This window comes from Emydura macquarii, unplaced genomic scaffold, assembly GCF_026122565.2.
Source record: "Emydura macquarii macquarii isolate MOO-44397 ecotype Brisbane River unplaced genomic scaffold, CSIRO-AGI_Emac_v2 contig_3220, whole genome shotgun sequence".
Taxonomy (NCBI): domain Eukaryota; kingdom Metazoa; phylum Chordata; order Testudines; family Chelidae; genus Emydura; species Emydura macquarii.
In genome coordinates this window covers 7,261,667-7,282,544 of record NW_027133357.1, presented here as the reverse complement: position 1 = coordinate 7,282,544, position 20,878 = coordinate 7,261,667, and the positions used below count along the sequence as shown (strand labels likewise).

Sequence of the window (20,878 nt, the reverse complement as noted above, 5' to 3'; positions counted from 1 at the left end):
CTATACATGATGGAAAATGAATAATCTTGTTTTCTGTATACCTTGTTTTGTTTTTTTGAAAAAGGTCCTTAGCATTTATAAGATTACACTTGCTCAATACATTTATCTAATTTGCAACCTTGAGCTAAGAAGGGTTGTTTGTTTTTGTTTATTTACACTAAAGCTGCCTGAATATGTAGGGCCTGCACTCTCTCCTGCCAATCCAGTGAAGTCCTTTGCATTCATGTCTTTAAGCACAGCACATAGCCTTCTCCTCTCCTACTAACAAAGACAGTGCAAGTTTATTTAAAAAAACAACAAAATCAAAATGCCTAAATGGTACATGGTAAACGTAGTCTTAGTCCATCAGGCCCTGTCTGCTACAGATTTGTGTTGCATCCTGCCTGAGTCAGAGCAGCTCTGAAAAACTGAAGGCATGTCCCAGATGTCCAAGTCTGTCATGCCTGTCTCTCCACTGGGTGACAGATCTCTTACAAACTGGCCCTGGAGAAATGAGAGAGACATATTACCAGCATCCAACATTTCAGGGCTTTGTTGCTTAAAATTAGTTATGGACTCCTCAATCTGTGTGTATTGCAGAAGGGATGATATACTATAACAGTGCCTCCTTTGATATTTTTCTAGGGGACTAGAGCCACTACCGCCACGTCCTTCTAGTTCCATGAGATGTGCAAACATCATCTAGCTAGAAAAGAATGGCGCACTCTTGCTATATCTAATGAATGACCCTCCCCTTTGTTTCCTAATGAAAAGCAATGCGGGCAGAGAGTGTGGGATTCCTAGAGGTGCTGACAAGTCACTGTGAGGAAGGGAGTTCAGTATGCCTTTTACAAGCCCTCTGATGGGGGAGGTCACATTAATGGATTGCTAGCTGCAGTGGGGAAGGTATTAGTAAGGCGAAGTTCATGATATTCAGGTACTGTCTGTCCTAGGCAGAGCTGGAGTCACAGATGGCAGTGGCAGTGCCTTGAAAAACATCTATGTTTGCATTAAGAGAAACGGGACTCTCCACTGTTAAAGCAAGAAGCTAAAGGAGCAAACTTAAATTCTCACTTGCATGAGCCTCAGTGCAGAACCTCAGATAACTTCTCTTCATAATACAGGAAGTTCTCTTGAATGTCCTCCCAGGGCTCGAAGGCCTTTGCCTCTCCTTCTTCCTGCTCCACAAAGTTCTGCCAGATATACTCAAAGTCTTGAGGCTTCATAATCTTCAGTTTACATCCAGCTGTCTTCAGTTTCTTCAGTGCAGCCTGCATCTCTGGCTCCTCCCACATGAAAAGGCGACTTACCAGGATGGAGAGATGCAGGTTCTTGTTCTTCTGCAGTATTTGGGCTATCCGGTCAGCACAGGGCACACACGGGCTGGAGGAGACATACCAGGTGATGTTATAGCGCAGGCTGGGCTCACATGTGGGCAAGATGTTGTTGAAGAAAGCATCCTCTGCATGGGCTGCCGCATGCTCATCCTCCAGGTAACCCCGAAAGCTCCCTGACTCTTTGCCTTGGGTCTCCACAATATAACATAGAAAGGTCTTGTTCCTGCCTGAGCTGTATTCCACGTTCCTGAACTGGAATTTGAAAAAGAAGGCTGGGAAGCGTTCCCTGGGGAGAGGGGAAGAGCAAGAGAAATGCCTTAGTGTTATAAAAAATCTTATAACAACACATCACCTTTAAACAGTAACTCTCAGCCAAAGATCTTTGCAATTGTCTGTCAAGACTCACACCCTCCTTCCCATCCTGAGAGTGGAAATATACGTATTATGTTTCACAGATGAAGAACTAAGGCACAGCGTAGATTAAGTAAATTGCCCAAGATCACACACGAAGGCTGCAGCTGAGCTGGGAGAGCTGAACCCAGGACTTCTGAGTTCCTGTCCAGGGCACTAATTCTCCATTCCATTTCTGCTACTGACTGGTTGGGGAGCCTTGGACAAGTCACAAAAGTTCTTTGGTTTGCTTTCCTCATCTGTAACATAAGGATTATACCTCCTACTTCACAGGGTGCTGGGAGGATGAAAAATTAATGGTTATGAGGTGCTCAGATGCTCTGGTCATCAAGGCCATATAAGCGCATAAATAGATGGATAGGAATAGAACCTTGGAATTCTGAGTCCTGGTCCCATATTGTCTCCTCCTAGCTTTGGGTTATATCCATCCTGGGAATCTCAGTACGTTCACTATTAGAGTGTTCCAAGACCACTCAATACAAGGAGTGACTTTCGTATAGCTACTTCACTGTGTTATTTGCATATGTCTATTATTTACTGATGCAGGAGGGAGGAAAATGACTTCCCTGGACACAAGTCTGCTAGAGCACTTCAGCTCTGAGCTGCGCACACTCCACTCTGCCAGTGCCCTTCAGCTGTAATCTACAGGACCCTTACAGTCCAGAACCCTGTTCTATCAACTGTCCTCCATTGCGATTGCATTTCCAGTCTTGACTTGCTTCTGAATAGAGGAAGATGACTGGCTAGTACTAGCATACAAATGGCAAAACTCCTGCACATACTGATAGAATCCTACTTCAGCCCTGGTGGTCAGCCTGCTATTCTAGTTCTGGCCCTCTAACATCAGTTGTGCCAGACTGTGCTGTGGTTTAATTGAATATGGATATAGAAGACTAAATCTAGCCCTGGTATAAATAGGTGCATCTCCCACTGAAGTCATTGCCAACTGTTCCTCCCCTGGTTTCCAAATAAATTTAATCATGGTGATTTATCACCTCTGAGATGAATTTGCTTGTGATCCTTTTCCAGAACAGGGTGTTCCATGGCATTGTTTAGGGGAGTTATATTTAGTTTCCTAAAACACTGCAGCCATGGTACCTCTGACACTTATCATTTAAGAGGTGAGGGATGATGTTTAAGATGTGACCATGACATCCTGATTGAGGCCCTATTTTGATAGTGGCTTACATACAGTCAAACAGCCCAAACCCTGGATATTTTACAATGTAAGTGAAAGCTCTAATGTTGCAGTTCAAATACACTCTGCCATTGTTGGCAACAGTGAAACTCTGCTACATACCACTGCAGGTGAGTAGGGCACTGTATTCTCTAACTCTGCTCAGAGCCAGTCTACACAACACGGTGATTAAAATGGTGGTGGCTGCTAATGGGGTGTCTGTTGCTATTGCTGGTAGTACTGTATCACAGTGAAGAAAAATGGTAACGTAGGCAAGGCCTCTGCATTTTGACTAATGAGGAACAAACGATTCCTACAGTGTTGAAGGTGCTTTGGTGAGAGGACAGTCATGGAGGACTATAAATATTGTCTTGCCAAGTAATACGATGCCATGTAGGACATACATGGATTCAATTCTAGCATTGAAAGCTACTTAATATATTTTTGTTCAAAATATGAGTGTAAAGGAAGAACGCTTAGATCCCATGCCTCTTGAAGTCAGTGGAAAGGCTCCCACTGATTTCAGTAGACTTTGAATTAGGCCTTCATCAACTGTTTTCATGTGTAATCAAAAAGAAGAAAGGGCCAAAAGGATCAAAGACTTGTCTGGACTAGGGAAATTTGCACTGATGTGGTTCTAACCATTCAAACGTCTAATTTAGATACTGTCCAACTGAAAGCTCTGTTTTGCCCTGGTGCAGTGTGTCTGCATTAGGAGTTTTCACTAATACACATCATTGCAGATTTCCCTAATCTAAGCAAGCCCTAAGACACCAAGCAAAGTGACCTTCAAAATTTCTCCTCTTGGCAATACTTCCTCCTTCCTTCCCCCTAAGAAGATTTAAACTTACCTCATTAAGGGCCTAACCCTGCTCCCTTGTAAGTGAATAGCAAAACTCCCACTGACTTCATTAGGATCAGACCATAATTTATAGTGCCGCCCTCCCAGGGACTGGGTGGAAGTCCTTTCTCTTATTCCTTACATCTAAGAAATTTACATTCATTTGATAATGGCAAACTTCATGATTTTACCTCTGAGATAATTAATGGCACCTTTTAAAAATCAAAAGGTTAAACCCAGCATAAGCCATCTTCCTCTTGTTTCACAGGCAGGTTTGCAAAGCCACAAGAACTTTACCTTATATAATTATTTTAAAATGTACCATATAATAGTCACACACAAATTCATCCCTGATGTAATTCAGTTGTCTACAGTGGAGCTACGCTATGGCTGAATTTGTCTCTTTAAATTTTAATGAGTCTTTTATGAGGGCTGGATCCAAAACCTCTTGAAGTCAATGTAAAGACTCCTATGGATGTCAGAGTGCATTAAATCAGGCCCTCCGACCAGAGCTTATTTAAAATCTTTTCCCCATCATGCAAGTGATTCAGCAGGAAAAGAGAAAACCACATGTATCATAAAGATTGCATGCACTTTTGGATCCCTACCAGTGCATGGTCTGACCTTTGAGCATTTCAGACACCCATAATACTAGGTAATTTGCATTTCTATAGCCCCATTCATCTGGGGAGGTTAAAGCACTTTACAAACAATTCATTAAACCTCACAGTACATCCCTGAAGTAGCTCAGTAAAGGAGCCTAGTAGTTAAAGAAGTGGCTGGTTCTCAAGAGACTTGGGATATACTCCTAGCCCTGATGTGACAATGAACAAGTTATTAATCCTTGCTAGGCATCAGTTTCCCCATCTGTAAAATGAGGGTGATACTATGTATCCATTTTTGAATGAAAGGCGGTGTGTGAATGCTTTTATGCACATTTTAGATATGGGGAAAGAGACTGTTGCTTCAAGGTCACACACAACATCAGTGGCCGAACCAAACAATGGAACCCAGGGGTTATGGTCTCTGGTTACATAGGACCTACACAAAAGCAATGTTTCGTGCTCCCTTCACTGGCTCTGTAGCAGCCATTCAATAACAAACAGAACTGAGCTGGATTAATTGATGACAATGGTGCAAGGACTCTGTAGTGGACCCATATCGCCTCTCTCATGACTGGAGCCTGCTACAACCCAGAAAAAGAGGAAGGCTTTGCTACTGTATGTCTGTGGTATAGGGATTCTCATTTTCTCCCCAGAAGAATGTAGTGTAAATTAATGCATCAGCTTGAATCCCATGCAGTTTACACAGCTGGGCTGAATCTGGCTGCAACACTGCGAAAAGGTTTTTAATGTTCTTAAGTGTAACCAGCAAATCAGGTCGCCAGCCCTGTTTGCACAGCAGACTTCTTGGAGCAGCAGGCAGCAGCATCAAACGCTTGGCAAGGATCATAAAATGTCCCTAATCCAAGGCTGACAATTGAATTGCTTGAACTGTACACAGTGTAATTGAGCACACGTGTTGGGACATTTGGAGTTGTAAATTCTCTCATTAGCTGGATAACTGGCTCTTTCTGCTGAAATTTTATAAATAACTAGAAAATCCAAACTGGGATCACATCCAACAAAGGCACACAGAGAAAGATTCCCATCTGCAGTCCCAGGACTTCCAAATACAATATCTTTATATGAGCACTTTTTAAATATTAGGGTAAATTTGCTGGATTTTTCAGTTTCTTGTTGAGAGTCCTCTGGGATCTCTCTGTTTTCTTCCTTTGTTTTCCCACTTCTCACCCTTAATAGTCCAGCACATCCAGAATAATCCCAGATAGATATATCTCCTGCTGGAACTCATCGGACAGCAAAAGGTAGATCTTTGGGAGCAATCCTCAAATAGCATAGTGATCCCAACATACTGGTATATATAGATAGAAAACTTCGGGTATTAGCAAGCTAATTCCATGGTGTTTAAAAGTCCTGTCCATCCTGACAACTAATCTACAGAGTTTAATACTGAAAATGAAAAACCTTTTAGCACCAGTGTAGTGCATGCAGGTACCATGCAACTGATTCTAACCCTACACCCTCCCTATAGTTCTCTAGCCTGACCTATGGCAGCCCCTACTTTTCTAGTACTTGGCACTCACCCACCTGTGCTAGTGTGCCTCCACCATGACTTGGAAGATCCTGTTCTATTCAAGACCTGGGCTTTCATGCAACTCTAATAATGCACCTCAATCATGATCAATCGCATCCTTGCTATTCCTTCCCTGCACCTTCCCAAAGCACATTGCTCATGACCTGCTGTATCCCCTGCTCTTCCAGATCTTGGACTCTCACACACACTCCATCTCACCACTCCCAACTATTCTAGTCTGTCACCTTTCCTGTTACAGACTGACAGTTGTTAAATTCTGTGGTGGCCCCCTCATTTAATCAAATACCTACAAAGGGTTTGAAAGAGGCCAGCAAGCTCCTTTCACATCTGACCAACATCCTGATTTCAACCCAGCTTTTTAGGGGTGAGAGGGAAGCTAGAGAACATGACCTCATTCATTTGCATTTCTATCTTGGTAATCTCTGAGCTGACAGAAGGCATGGCTGAAAACTTCCTAGTTCCGATTCATTCAGTCATGTCAATAGTGACCAAAAGCAGTCACCAAGTATTGTATTGGTAACCAAAGTCAGTGGCCTATATGAAATGGGTTTATGATCTGAGGTCAGTTCCTAGTCCACATCATAAAAGCCGCCATAATAGTTGGAGCCAATTGTCCAGCCTCAATTGTCAGCCTCAATAGAGAGGCCAAAGATCAAAGGAACTTTGGTCTCATGATCTCACCCTGAGAGTTGGTCTCCAGAACAGAGACGAGGCCCGCGGGTGAAGGTGTGTTGGGGATGCTTTCACCACTCTTGCCCAGAGTTTACCCCTCCTGTGGACAGTAATGGGCAGAGAATAGTCCCCAAGAAGGGCAATCCAGCACCTTTCAGTGGACCTCAGTAACAGCCATGCAACTCCACTGAAGTAAACAGTCTCCTTTGCTTGCCCGTCTCCACCACCTCGTTAGCATTGGGCTGATATTTTTCCTATCCCAGCAACAGAGGAACTTGCAAACAAGACCCCTTCAAGAAATCAATATTTCAGTATTCTTCAAGGGCCCAATTCTTCCACCTTTACTCCAAGTAGCATCTGTAGATCCCACTGAAACCAATGGAACTACTTATATAGTAAGGGACTTGTCAGTATTGGCAAGGTAGAATTGATAGAATCAGGCCCGTAAATTATAACATAAATGGATCTGGCCAGTTACAAACTGATTTGAATCCATCCTATACAAATGCAGTGAAACTCTCTTCACCAAGCAACTTCACCCTAGCTACAGGTTCAGATGTAGGAAAAATTGCAACCTGCACAACATGAACAAAGTTTATATAATCCCTTTCCAGACTTGCACTGTCCCCAGATTTCATTCTTATTTAACCAGCATTAAAACTTCAGGCAGAGACATCACCCTGGTCAGACTGTGTGAGAAGCTAAGTGGAAATGAATTGTCCTGGCTTTCATGTACTCACTGCCTCTTTAAAACTAAACTCAGTGCACTGATATCTCTTACCCTGTCACGATTTCAAAGGGTGGCAGTTTCTCCAGCTCCTTCTTCTTCTTCTCAGCCTCCTCTGCATTTTCTGGCTGCTCCTCACCATTCTGGGTGTCACTGGGCTTCTCCTGGTTCTCAGCCATCCTCTTGGGTGCTGGTGCACTGGCTTAAAACCACTAAGAAAGAGAGGGAGCAATTTTTGAGACTAGTGCAGGGAGCAGAGACAGGAGAGAGAGAAAGAGAAAAGAGACTTAGGAGTTCCAGTCCTAGACGCAGTTGGCCGGAGCTAAATATGGAACAAAGCTGCAGTGACAGTGACGGGATGGGGTGGTAGAATGATCCGACAACTCTCAGATATCATTGCCCTCCCTCACTTTTGCTAAAGCCTTTTATCAATCTCTCACTCTCCTTTTGCATTTAAAATAAAGTGATGAATTCATTGTGGGCGGGTTAGGGCATGGATGGAAAATCCAGGAAGCAGAAGTTACCTATTTATCCACAGGCAGGACAGAAAACTGGCAGGCTGCAGGGCTGGTGTCTTCCCCTTCTGCCCTGATTTGCCAGCATTCTATCATCCTGCCCGTGACGAACCACACTTCTACAGAGGGTGGGGAGGAGCAGGAAGAGTCCCCCATTTGTTTTGTTTAAAAATCACCATGGATAATGCATGGGCCTAAGCCACACTTCAATGAGGCCCCCTGCAGACATTACAGCTGGAGCCCTCACAAGAGCCTGAAAATGACACCTGCAGTGAACCATGCTTCTGTGGAGCAGATACTGAAAAGTGGGGATCCAACGGGGTCGAAATCTTAGTCCCATCAAAGCCAATGGCACAATCCCCACCAATGTCAATGGGGTCAGAATTTCACCACAAGTGTATTAAAGTCGGCCGTGTACAGTTACACAGAGGGAAAATATTTGAGGTGTGGGGCCGTGTCAATTTACACCAGCTCAGGGTCTGGTCCTTTTTCCCTACATTTATCTCTCCTTAGACTGCAAGCTAGTTGAGGGCAGGGACCGTTCCTTCTAGGATGCGTGGAAAGTGCAATGCAAACAAATAATAAATAATTATTTAAAGACTCCTGCTTCTCATTTATGGTGTGTTTACACCACTTTTGCTGTCACCCAGGATGCAGTCCCTGGCTCAGTGAATACATCGGGTGGAAGGCAGTTTAAAGACTGGAAATGGCAGACTATGGTGAGATTGAGGATCAGGATGTAGTGTGCATATGGGGCCTGGAGGTTGTACAGTATTAGGATCAGGAGTAAGCAGCAGTGAGATTGGGGAAGTGGGGTCTAGGACTGATGCTTGCAGTGTGTGGGAGGTAGAGTATTGGATCGTTCAGGGGAAGTTCCGAGATGGTGTTCACTGTATTTTGCCTGAACTAGTTTAGTATGGACTTCATCTATACTAAAAAGGCCATGCAGAATAGCCTTAGGGGGTCTCTAAAGTTTTTATTGATTCAAATTTGGGAGGTCAGCATTGCTCAGCAAAAAGCCATGGCAAGTTGGCGTGGTGAACCCAGGACTTGTTTGGGTTTAATGTAACCTCTAGAAAGTGTTTTTTGTTTTTGTTTTTTCTGTTGAGGATGGCATGAAATGTTTCCAAATTTCACAAAAACATCTTGTTCTGAATCTGAAGGGAAATTTAATGCAAATCTTAGGTGCTTCTAACTTCATGGAGCTTGACTACATATTCATCTTTGAAAGTAGTTCCTGCCATGCCTCTAGGTTGAAAATAAATAAGAAGCATGTAGCTGCTCAGAACTCCCCTTTTGTATCACCAGAGACAATTGGAAATCAAACCACCAGCATCTTAACTGCTGTGCTAAAGGCAGAACCCATGGTTACTGAGATTCAGCCAACCAAGCTATTAAATGTTATCTCTGAATTCAAGGAGTAAGTGCTGTAAGTTTGGGGAGGATACACTGCATTCTTCATACATATCAAAGAGGCTGAATTTCTGCTTTAAGTGCAAAACTTAATTCAACTTTAACTATGGTATTGCATTCAGTGCCTTTGTAATTTTGTGATACCCCACATCATGATTGATTTGGACCATTCACACTTGTTCAGTTGTACAATTATTTTTTCTTATTGAACATTGTTCTGCTTTTGCTCATTTATTAACAATGATCTTTCCTTTCTATAGCATTTCAAAGAATTCCAAGAGCCTTCCAAACTCCCCACATGCAGCACCACCGAAATGCAGCCACTTCTGGGGCAGAGGAGCAACCATTCTGCTGTACCAACACTGTTTGCTGAAACCTGGTGCGTAGTAGTTGTTTATTTGATGTCTGACACTTCTGGGGTGGATTGTATTGTGACAACAGGTCAGTAAGGGATTTGAGAAGTTCTGAGACAGTCTGTCCATGTATATATATAAATTTTCCTACGCTGTTCGTTTGTTTTTGTTTTAGCTTGGAATACTTTCCTTGGATAGAGGGTATAGTGTTGTTTTTCCTCTTGACAGGTAACTATGCAATCCCCTGTCCAATCATTCTCACCTTTGACATTTTGGGGAGTGATTTTGGGGATGGGAATCCTCAGCTGATGAGTGACTGCTCTTCCTCTTCCTCCTCCCACCCTCTAAAAAAATCTCATCTTCTCTTGTATTCCTCTGACCCACTGTCTCTATTTTTGGAAGCTCTCAACAGCTAGATTAATGATGGTGCCATTACTCTTGCAGTCTTTAGCTTTCACTGGCCCAGCCAACCTGCATAGATCAATGCGAGTTCTAATCTAATCTCCGGAATGTGCTGCTGAGACTCTGGTTCCATCCAGCCCTTCCACAGCTGCTACACAGCTCCATCTAGGGCAGTGCACTAAATATTCACAACCCCCACCAGTCTGTGCTTGGGCCAAATCTGTAAAGGAATGCCAGAGAGATGCGGTCAGTCTGACATTTGCATTAGAACCATAGGGGAAAAAGCGTAGCTCGATCTTGTCCAGGCTTTTTGACCAATGGGCAGCTCCCAAAAAGCATGTGTGTCTGTGTACGTGTGCATGCACGCATGCCTAGTGACTGCACATAGTAATGCTGGGCTCTGCACAGCAATTTATTTTTCCTTCAGCTAATCACGCAAAGGAGACTTGGACATGGGTCCAGCAGATGTGCCAGATGTGCAGTTATCTTCACTATAGGGGCGCCCTGGCAATATTTGAGATAACTTGAGTCAATACACTTGCCAATCAGTATTTCCTCCTCAGGGTCTCCCCCACCTCAATTTAATGTTTTATTTGCTTATTTGGCTCTGAATTTTATGCTGCTCTGACAGCCCTGCACAGTGATATCTCTGTTTAGTTCAGAACAGACACAACAGATCTGAGATGTCAGAAGGTCAGGACTGAAGTGCATCAGCTGAGCTGGGTGGGGTGCAGGACTGGGATAATGGGGGAAGGTTGAAGAGCAGGATTGAGATACATTGGCAGAGGTGGGGAGAGGGGCCCCAGCACTAGAATAACAGGTGGTGCTGGAGGGCAGGATTAAGGTGCATCTGCAGAGCTGCGGGGCAGGACTGAGGTAGTGGGGAGAAGGGCAGGATTCAGGTATGCTGACAGAGCTTGGAATGGGGGCCCACGACATGAAGAGCAGGAGCCTGCACATCAGGAATGACGTGCACCAGTGGAGCTGTGTAGAATCCTGTGTCTGGAGTAACAGGGAATGTTGCAGGTCAAGGACGAGGTACAAGGGCAGAGCTGGGGGGGAGGTTGTTGGAAGGTTGTCAGAGGGGACACTAAGGTGGTATCCAGTTCTGGACAGGAGTTGGAGGTTTGATCCTTTTGGCTTTTCTGGGTTTTTGTCTCAGACTTTTAGAGGTTTGCCATTAAATTCAGTGGGAGCAGGATCGGTCCCTTAAATTCATCTGTGACAAAAAAAATTATTTGTCTTTTTTTCACTTATATTAATTTCTCATTTAGGGAAAAAATGTAATAAAACACATCCAGACCCCTTGACCTTTCTACCATTCAGATCCTTTGTCTGTAGCATTCTAATCATGAGCATTTCTTTTCTGAGGCTGAAATCCTAAACATGGCTGTTATCCTATAGTGAACACACAGGAGGCATCATCTACAGATGATGAAGCCTCCATTCCAGAGAGATACTCGCAAAGGGTCAGTTCACCTATCAGTGAGCAGAGGGTTATCCATTTGCATTAATAGGAGTCAGGTGCTAAGGGTTTTGTGTTGTATTTGCAAGAAATGGGAGAGAGAGCAAATGAGCCATATACCAGAGCAGACCATTGGTTCACCAGCTCCAGTATTCTATCTCTGACAGAGGCCAATATCTGATGTTTTAGAGGTAAACAGCTTCCACCTGCACACACATAATGCAGCTGGCCAGTTGTGCAATGCCACACATGGGGAGAAAATATTCCTTCCTGACCCCCAAGCAAGGGCTCAACCTATGCCCTGAAGCATGATATTTAGCTGCTATAATTTTAGTTTCATAATTACAAATGTATTTATAATCTAAGCATAATATTACTGAGCATATTGAAGGGGGATTCAGGTGTCTGGGAATGGGGCAGTGGAGACCTGGCTGCACAGATGAATTTTGCTAGGGAGTTCATTGCATTCCTAGGCCAGAAAAATATATTTTGGCCAGATCCAAGAATGAAATAAGACACTTGCTGTATTAGTCATAGCTGGGACGTGCTCTTTATGCCAAGGGGACAGCTGATGGCAGTAACAAAACATCTCACTAGATACATTGTTTGGCAGTGATCCTCCTCCTGTTTTTCCAGCTGTAACTACCGTTACATGATAAATAAATAACCTCCCCCCCTCACCGACAGCGATGTGCAGAGCCAGCTTTCCTTCCCTCAGTCCCCTTGGCCCATCAGCTGTCTGTTCCCTCCCTTCCTCCCTTCGGTGAGACATGGTTTATGCTGCAGAGATTTCCAAGGGGTCCTTGCTATAGCTATAGCTGAAATGTAGGGATAGGTAGAGAGATTGGGGGTGGGGGGAGTATTTCCCCTATAACACCTTTTAGCTTTGTGCAAGAAGCTGATCCCAGTGAATTTCTTTGTCTCCCCACCATGACAACTTAATTAGCGTTAATTGTTTCCCTTACTGACAGTCTCAGGAGAGAAGCCAAGATTTGAATCTAATCTTATCTATCATCATTTTTATATAGTGGCTATCACCATGTTATCTAGGCATTATATAAAAACATAAGGCAGATAGATAGATAGATAGATAATGAATGTATGGCAGAGGGGTTGCACTGGTGCTGTCAATGCTATACTTGTTGGGCCATGTTCGGTTTTCAACTAGAAAGATACAGCTCCCTATAATTTCAAATATTGTTTCACCCATGTAGCTGAGAGCAGAATTTGGCCCTTTCTACAGATGAATAGATAGAGCACTTCAGTCTCCAGGGATGTCATTTCTATTGAAGGCTTGGAAGGATTAGTTTTTTTATCTGTAAATGTCGATTTCACCGTACACATACAAACCAATGAAAAACTATTACCATCAATAATAATTGAAATTTACAGATCAACAAACTAAGAAAAATGCTGCTTGAGATCTCATGAGTTTGATTTTAGGATATTTATATATTTTGATATATGATGTTGACAATTTGTGTTTTAATGATTATAAAGCTTTAACTTTTTTAATCTTGTCCACTGTCATTATTTAATAATTATTGTTTGACCCTCCACCAATAATTTCCCCCAGCTGTGAATTTTTTTTTAAATGCTTAGAAATAAATATCAATATTATCATTATCAATCTTATAAAAAAATAAAATAAAAATCCAGCCAAGCCTATATCTAGGTTCTTACATAGCATTCATCACTGTAGTATGTGAGCATCGTCCGTCAGGGCATTAAATAGCATGACTACCATCTGTCATGTGCTTGTTCTCTTCTTCTTTCCCCAGAGGAAGATGTGTGTACAGTGGGTGGAGCATTTCGTTTTATATATATAAAATATACACACACACACATTGCTCTGTGTTTATGTTAGAGAAGTCACAGTCACCTTGCACTTGGAGCAGAAGGTGACTGGGTTTGTGGGGGTGGGAGGGAGAAAATTGTCATGAAAATTGTAATTCAAAATTTTGACTAGCTCTATCATTGTTTGAAAAATGGGAAAATGTTGTGAAAATGCTGTTCAAAATATTAATTATTTTTCTTATTGCACAATTTTATCAGAATTTCACATTTTGACCAAATCTACTAGCCACCTCTTGTCCCTTGTAAAGTTTACATAACACTTGACATTTTTCAAAATTACATGAAGAATAAAAAAAAAAGACACCTGGTATTCCATATATCATCCCTAGATGTCTCTGTGCACCACTCCACCACAGCCACCAGTCCCCAGATAGCTTGGTCTTCCCATGCTATTGCCATATCACTTCTTTCTCTCCGTGGGGAAGGTGAGATTACCCTATCAGCACATGCAGGGACTGAGTGGTTTCATTTGCTATCTGTATGCTAACTCCATAGAACATCTGCTCCTGGAGGTTTTGCCCCAGAAGGAACTGACTTGCTAGTTTACAGTAAAGCTATGAAAAAAATTAGTCACCAAGAAGCCCTGTGTTGGTCTCTGTGCAGGATTCACCGAAAGGAATTCTCTGGCCTGTGTTATGCAGGAGATCAGACTAGATGATCAGAATAGGCCCTTCAGGCTTGAAAAACTATAACTGTATCATGTACATCCACTATTCTAATCTGTGCATAGAGGAGCTTTTTTCCACAAGGTTCAGTAGGTTCCTTTAAGCCTTTCACAGAACGAGTGCCATTGTCCCTTCCCTTTTGAGGTCCGTGCCAAAGCCACTGGCTCTAGCCTGGGTCTCTTGAACCTTTCCTGTCCTTTTTGCAAACCACAATGGATTTTTTTCAAACAAAAAAATCTTAATTTTATTAAAAGCAAATACAATGTCTTTACATCTTTCAAAATACACTGCTCAAAATAATGCCCCCTCCCCCCCACACACACACCTACAATCAGCTACCAGCAAAAAGATCCATTAAAGAAATAAACACATTTGTATTTCATAAAAAAATATAAATCCTCTCTCTAAGCAGGGAATATCTAAAGCCTAGACTGAACCGAAGGAAGTTGGAATGGACCTTCCTCTAAGGGACTGTCTACACTGCAATTAGACACCCGCAGCTGGCCCGCACCAGCTGACTCAGGCTCATAGGGCTTGGGTTAAGGGGCTGTTTAACTGAAGTGTAGACTTTCTTCTCAGGCCTCTGGGACTCTCCCACCTCACAGGGTCCTAGAGCCCGGGCTCCAGCGTGAGCCCAAATATCTGCACTGGAACAGCTGCTTAGCCTGAGCCCCGCCAGCCCAAGTCAGCTGGCCCGGGCCAGCCTCAGGTGTCTAACTGCAGTGTAGACACGCTCTGAGAAGCATGGATTGCTGTGTTTCATTTCTCTGGAATATTTAAGAAAAAAAAGGAACTCCTTATCTCCCCTCTCCCTGGGGTTAAAACAAATTCAGGCTGATGTCTATAATTCACCACGATGTGTGAAAGGAGACAGTCTGGCACCATTCTGAAAAACATCCTTATTCAGGAAACCAGTTAAGTATCTGCTTAACTTTAAGCACATACGGAAGTCCCGCTGAAGTCCTAAATCAGGGCCAGAGGGAGCATGAAGCATCAACATTTTGAATTTCCTATCTTCACGAGAGGAAGGATAGTCCAGTGGTTAGGGCATTGGCCTAAGGGTTGGGAGATGCCTTTGCTCTGCTACAGACTTCCTGTGTGACCTTGGGCACACCACTTTGGCTTAGTCTGCACTAGAAACCATTTACTAATATAGCTATACTGGCAAACCCTTGTAGTGTTGATGCAGTTCATACTGGCAAAAGAGTGCTTTTGTTTGTATAGCTTGGTTTCCCAAGCGAAAAACAGTGATCAGAAAAAGCTTTTTTGCTGGGATAACTACATCCACAGTAGGCTTTTGCCAATACAGATACGTTGTTAAAAAAGAAAAATCCACACTCCTAACTCACATTGCTTTACCTTCAAAACTTTCTCGTGTAGACCTGGCCTAATTTGGTCTGTGCCTCAGTTTTCCCATCTGTACAATAGGGAGAATAGCACTGTCCTACTTCACAGGGTGTTTGTGAGCATGAATGCATTAAACAATGTGAGGGCTCAGATGCTATGGGAATGGGGTTCAGGTAAACTCTTTAGATAGTTGATTTTTCCAGGAGCTTCTTGGTGATTATATGGAGGCACAACCTCCTCAATGTTACAGGCCCCAGCCTGCAAGCACTTTCTCACATGAGCAGTCCTTATAGGCCTATTAGTATGAATGTGCAGAGTCAGGCACTGCTTCAGCTTTCCTCCTGGAAAATGCCAAGATGATATTAGTTAAAGTGATGCTGCCTGGGATTTTAAAGGACTCAGGCGCCCAACTCCCACTGAATTTTAGTGGGATTTAGGCATCCAGCTCCTTTATGCACTTTTGAAAATCCCAGCTGTTGCCTGGTAGTTTAAGGCACAACAGTTAGAGCAGTGGGTTCAAAGGTTTTACAAAACATATTAGCAATATAAACGTTTCAGTACATGTTTTGGCTTTTGTTCTATTTCCGTGAAAGCAGGTTGGGGTTTTATTGGTGAAGAGGGGTATTCTGGAGATGGGATAAATAAACATTTCCCTTCCCCAAGTTACTTGCACTCCAGTCACTGCAGCATGAGAATCAAGAAGCACAATAGACTAGAAGCAGAAAATGAACCTGACCATTTTCATTTCATAGGCAGAGAGAAAGGCAAGTAATGAGCAAGCAACCCAGATGGTGAAAAGTTAATGGCTAATGGTAAAAAGTCCAAACTGAGTGAAATGCAAAAATTAAATGGCAGGAATGGCAAATAGCCATTAGATTTGCAAAAACTGTTCTACTTTAATCATCTCAGGTGTTTTTCGTCACACAGATGAGAAATTTTTTTGAATGTACGCAAGCAAATTCTGTTCTCAGTTGCTCTATGTAAATCCAGAGTAACTCCTTTGTCTTCAGTGGGGTGACTCTGAATGTACAGTGGCATAAAAGAGCAGAAATTGACCTATGAGATTTAATCTGATAGTGTCCCTTTAAAACCATCGTACAGCTGAAACCCCAAAACCCCGGCATTGTTGGAGAAAGAGAGAGGCAGGGGTTCTCAGGCTGAAGGTGGATGGTAACATTAAAGGGACACACCATTGCATTGTGTAAAATTTTCCCCATTCACCCTTAGCAAAGGGTGTGTATATTCTGGTGCCCATCTTAATAAAATTAATCATCCCCAGGCTATCAGCTCTTGGTTTGCCACATCAGGGTGGGTTGGTTTCACAGAATGACCTCATTTCCCCAGCTCCTCTCATTGTCTTAGTCACTCTTTCCTTTTTCCTCCTCAGGATTGTCCCTCCAGATGCAGAAGGTCAGAGAAGAAGCCAAGGTCAGCCAGGCCAGGTAAGGCAGCATCAGCACCATCGCCGTCTTGTTAATGGGGTACCAAGAGTACATGGTGCCCAGCACCAGGCCATACAGACACAGGATGTCCACCAGAGCCTGAAGAAGAAAGAGAGGGAAATGATCTACTGCTTCTACTGCTGGGACCCTATATTCCCCATATGTTATCAGGGTAACTCTTATCGAAGGCAGTCCAGTGAGAGCAGGGCTGTTATAGGCTCTCTTGTTGACAATGTATTTTATAGCCTGATAAGTCGTCCATGAATATCATGGCCCCCTTGAAGTTCATGGCCCTGCCTCTGATTGGGCCAGGGCGTGACACTCAAGAAGGCTTATCTCTAGCTGTATATTCTTAACGGAAAGATGCAGCCGCCAGAGCAGTGGCTCCCTAACCTTCCTGCTTTTTGGGTCTGGAATGCAAGGGGCTGATAGCACTGGTTAGAATCAAGTGCAGTGTGAGCAGATGCTGAGCTCTGCTACAATGCCCTTACAGATGACACAGGGTACAGCTCTAGAGGGTGTGAGCGGGTGGCAGGAACACAGACAACACAAGGCATCAGCAAATTTGCTCAGACAAGTTACCAGTTTTAGCTTATGAGCGCCAAAGAATAGGGGAGTCCAAGCCCAGTTCAAGGCAAGCTGAGCCCCATAGAGGCCCAGCGGGATGATGGCTTTGCTGTTGAAGCCACCCAGGTCATTCCACACCAAGTATGAAGCGTAGCTGTGAAAAGAAAAATCACAATTAATATTGTGCTGTCCCACCTGTCTTCTCTGCAAGATGCTGTGGGATCTGGCACTATTCTACCAGGAGATACTGGCTTAATAGAATTCTTATTATTGGAACACAGCTTCGATGGCACATCCCAGCCTTTACGGCTTGTCTACACTGGGTTTTGAGGATTGGGTGGGTTTTTTTGCACCAATGTAGCTACACTGATGCAACCCCAGTCTAGATATGCTGCACTAGTGCAAGAGTGACTTGTAGTGGGTCTACACCAGCGCAGCATTGGTGCAGCTACATCTGTGGTCCTGCATCACCTCGAACTCATGATCTCTCTTGTCTATTTAGGCAGTAAGTTCATCTGGCAGGGAATGTGTCTGTGTATGTTTACAGTGCCTAGCACAATGGGACCCTTATCTTTGTTGGGTTCTCAAAGTTGTACAGTTGTCATCATGATCCTCAGTGCAAAATAAACCCAGTGTAGACAAAGGCCCTGGCAAAAAAAAAACAAAAACAAAAAACTTCCAGGTAAAGCCGAAGAACTCAGCTCAGTACCAAATGGGGTGTTATGTTCATCTTCTGAAAATAAACTTCCCTTTCCTGCCCAATTGGTACTTGAGAAGAAAAGCCCCAAACTCAGCAATGGAGGAGAATGAAGTAACGTCTCCGCTAGAGATAAAGAACCGCAGAAGCAGAGAAGGAGTTGTACACAGAACCTCACCCCATGCCAGTGTACAGGGTAGTCCACACGACGGGGAACATTTTGTTGGGTGGACGCCAAGAGGGTTTCTTCAAACTTTCAAACCAAGTAGGCACTTCCTTCCGTGTCAAGAACCAGCCGAGAAATCCCCCGACATGAGGCAAGGCAGAGAACCCAAGAGCATGAGCCCACATCCCTCCTGAATGGATTGAACTAGACTTTGGATGGCTGGTCCTGGCCTTTTGTAACTGGAAAGCAATAAGTGAGCATCATTTACAAAGGACATTAGTTATTTCCATTTTGACCAAGACCTTCCAGGTCTTTGCCTGAGTCTAATTGCCTTGTGGTCCATGCTAGTGGTTAAAGCAGAGAACTGGCATTTAGGTAACCATGGTTCTATTCCCAACTCTACCACTACATGATCTTGGGCAATTTGCTTCCTCTTTCTGTGCCTCAGTTTCCCCCGCTGTAAAATGGGGGTGGTGATACATGTGTTCCTTAGTAAAGTGCTTTGAGATCCTCAGATAAAAGTGCAAAGGTTTATTATAATAGGAGAGGGACTTGCCTCATCATTTCAAACTGTCTGCAAGTGTGCCCTGGTCATTAGACCAGAGGATTAGAAGCCAGGACTCCTGGGTTCCATTACCCAACTCTGCCACTGACTTCCTGTGTGACCTTGAGCAAGACACTTGACGCATTGACAAAGTTAGATTTTACCCCTCATCTTTCTGGCAAAGTGGCTCCCCGCTCCCTGTCATTGCACTGGCTGCTGCCATTTCACTATTTACATAATGTGGCTGCATTGAAACCACCTTTAGAAGACAGGACTGAAGTCACTTTTCTCAGTGCTTGTCCAAATGCCACAGCTCACAGAGCTCACAAACTCTCCCTCATGTATGCTGCTTGACCTCTCAGTGCAACTATTATCTCTCTTCTGCATGCTGCTCTCAGCAGGAAAACACAGGCTGACAGTTTGTCTTCTTCCCATTTTCTTCTCTCTTCATATATTTATATTTTAAATAAACATCTGTAGTAAGCATTTGTTCATCACAATATTTCAAAGTACCTTACTAACATTGTTTAATTCTCACGGCACTTCTTGGCAGCAGAGAGGGAATATTATTCCCATTTCATAAAGGGATAAACTGAGGCAGAGAGGGGTTTATGGACTTGCTCTAGATCATGCTGTGATTCTCTTCCAGCTCCATGCACAGAACCAAGGAAAGCTGAGTCTCAATCCCCTGCCTTAACCATTACATTACACTCTCACTTTTCAAAGGCAGTAGTACTGTCCTTACATGACTATGGACAATGTCTAGCATCAGTGCTGAGTGTCCCCCCAGTTCTCAACATGCTTCTCATCTCATGCTTCTCATGCTTTCTTTTTGGATCCATTCATAAATTTAAACCTAATCGCATTAATCTGCAGGAATCTGTAGAATTTTCTTCCTGGCAGTAAAAGAGTATTCAGCGTCACTGAGGCAGTCTGAGCAAAAAGCTTCAGAAGGGTTGTTGTCTTTGGCAATGTAAGGGTGCGGAGAGGGATTCAGAATACAACTTTTTTAAAAAGTCCCTGGGAATCTGTCTATTCTGTTACTTTACACTTGCCGGGGGACATAGATCAGGAGAAGAGAACTCATCTGAATCTTCTCTGTTTTGGATTTTGATCCAGAAGTAATGCTGACAGCCCATATTAATTATTAATATTATGCAAGAAAAGGTTATCTTTAGAAACGCGGAGTCAGAAGAACACAAGCAAAGGTATGCATCAGTAAAAACCGAATACACACAGGCATCATAGCAAATAAACTAGTCCTTTATCAGACAGTTTATGGGACTATTGAAGAGTCTATGGACCCAGAAAACAGCCTTGCATTGAGCGAAATAAGTGGTATCAATGCTGATTTTAAATTATATAAGGGCACAGGCTGTGCTTCAGTTTCTCCTTAACAAAGCAGATCATTACTGCCAGGGTTTGCAAAAAAAGAACACTGGAAATGCTAGTCTAGTTTGGTACAGATTGCTGAAGTAACTAAGGAGTGAAATTGACACTTCATTGTCATAACATACTAATTTGGAATGCAACTGCTGAAACTGTCAAGGCTAAATCTATAGGAACAGCAGCCTTCACTCACCTTCTCCCAGTTGATTTTCTCCCTTCGCCAGGAAAACACAACAAGTAAACAGATGGATTTCCTTGGCTAGCTTCTGGCTCTACCGCTTCTTCTACACAATGAAGAAATTGTCATCTGAGTTATGCTGAAGTAGCAGAGAAAGGGGCATGTGTGTGGAATCTGTAGTCTGGAAGAATTACCGACGATCCCTTTAGTGGCGTTTGTGTAACAGTCTGCAGAGGGCGGACCTAACCTGCCAAATTCACACACACAGGCAGCATGAGTCAGTGTGTGTGAGAGAGGGAGATAATGTGTGTGTGTGTGTGTGTTCTGTTTTTCTATGTGGTGTGAGTGTGTTGAATATGAGAGACCATGTGTTGAGTGTTTGAACCTGCATGAATGGTGTATATATGAGTATCTGTGGGTCTGAGTAAGAGTGTGTATGCGTATGAGTGTTAGTGAAGAACTTGTATGTATGTGAGAATGTGTCCTGTAGGTGGGATTGTGTATTTGTGTACCAATACATTAGAGAGAGAGACATATGGCCAGATCCTCAACTGGTGTAAATTGGAGTAACTCTATG

General features: G+C 43.3%; 2 protein-coding genes across 3 annotated transcripts; both read right to left on the bottom strand.

Annotated features, from left to right (window-relative positions):
• Positions 1 to 256: 256 nt before the first annotated feature.
• APOBEC2 (apolipoprotein B mRNA editing enzyme catalytic subunit 2) lies at positions 257 to 7,883 on the bottom strand. 2 transcript variants are annotated; one of them, XM_067531633.1, is made up of 4 exons: positions 7,826 to 7,883; positions 7,356 to 7,513; positions 1,054 to 1,602; positions 257 to 483 (listed from the first exon to the last, which is right to left on the bottom strand). In XM_067531633.1, the coding sequence occupies exons 2-3, from the start codon at positions 7,478 to 7,480 to the stop codon at positions 1,065 to 1,067; spliced, it is 663 nt and encodes a 220-aa protein (XP_067387734.1). In that variant the 5' UTR covers positions 7,481 to 7,513; positions 7,826 to 7,883; the 3' UTR covers positions 257 to 483; positions 1,054 to 1,064. The 2 variants fall into 2 exon arrangements, with proteins under 2 accessions (XP_067387734.1, XP_067387732.1); XM_067531631.1 differs by lacking the exon at positions 7,826 to 7,883 and having other exon boundaries at positions 7,356 to 7,694.
• Positions 7,884 to 12,942: 5,059 nt separating this feature from the next.
• TSPO2 (translocator protein 2) lies at positions 12,943 to 20,492 on the bottom strand. The gene is made up of 4 exons (XM_067531634.1): positions 20,317 to 20,492; positions 18,203 to 18,429; positions 17,343 to 17,481; positions 12,943 to 16,859 (listed from the first exon to the last, which is right to left on the bottom strand). Exons 2-4 carry the CDS (start codon positions 18,373 to 18,375, stop codon positions 16,677 to 16,679), a joined length of 495 nt encoding a protein of 164 aa, XP_067387735.1. The 5' UTR covers positions 18,376 to 18,429; positions 20,317 to 20,492; the 3' UTR covers positions 12,943 to 16,676.
• Positions 20,493 to 20,878: the final 386 nt, after the last annotated feature.

Bases quoted from the DNA above. Each gene is read 5' to 3' on its own strand.
- APOBEC2 (XM_067531633.1), bottom strand. From the start codon at position 7,480: ATGGCTGAGAACCAGGAGAAGCCCAGTGACACCCAGAATGGTGAGGAG. The intron at 1,603-7,355 runs GTAAGAGATATC...CCCTCTCCCCAG, and splicing joins CCCTTTGAAATCGTGACAGG to GGAACGCTTCCCAGCCTTCT.
- TSPO2 (XM_067531634.1), bottom strand. From the start codon at position 18,375: ATGTGGGCTCATGCTCTTGGGTTCTCTGCCTTGCCTCATGTCGGGGGA. The intron at 17,482-18,202 runs GTGAGGTTCTGT...TTCTTTTCACAG, and splicing joins ACCCTGTACACTGGCATGGG to CTACGCTTCATACTTGGTGT. The intron at 16,860-17,342 runs GTAACTTGTCTG...TTTCTTCTTCAG, and splicing joins GCGCTCATAAGCTAAAACTG to GCTCTGGTGGACATCCTGTG.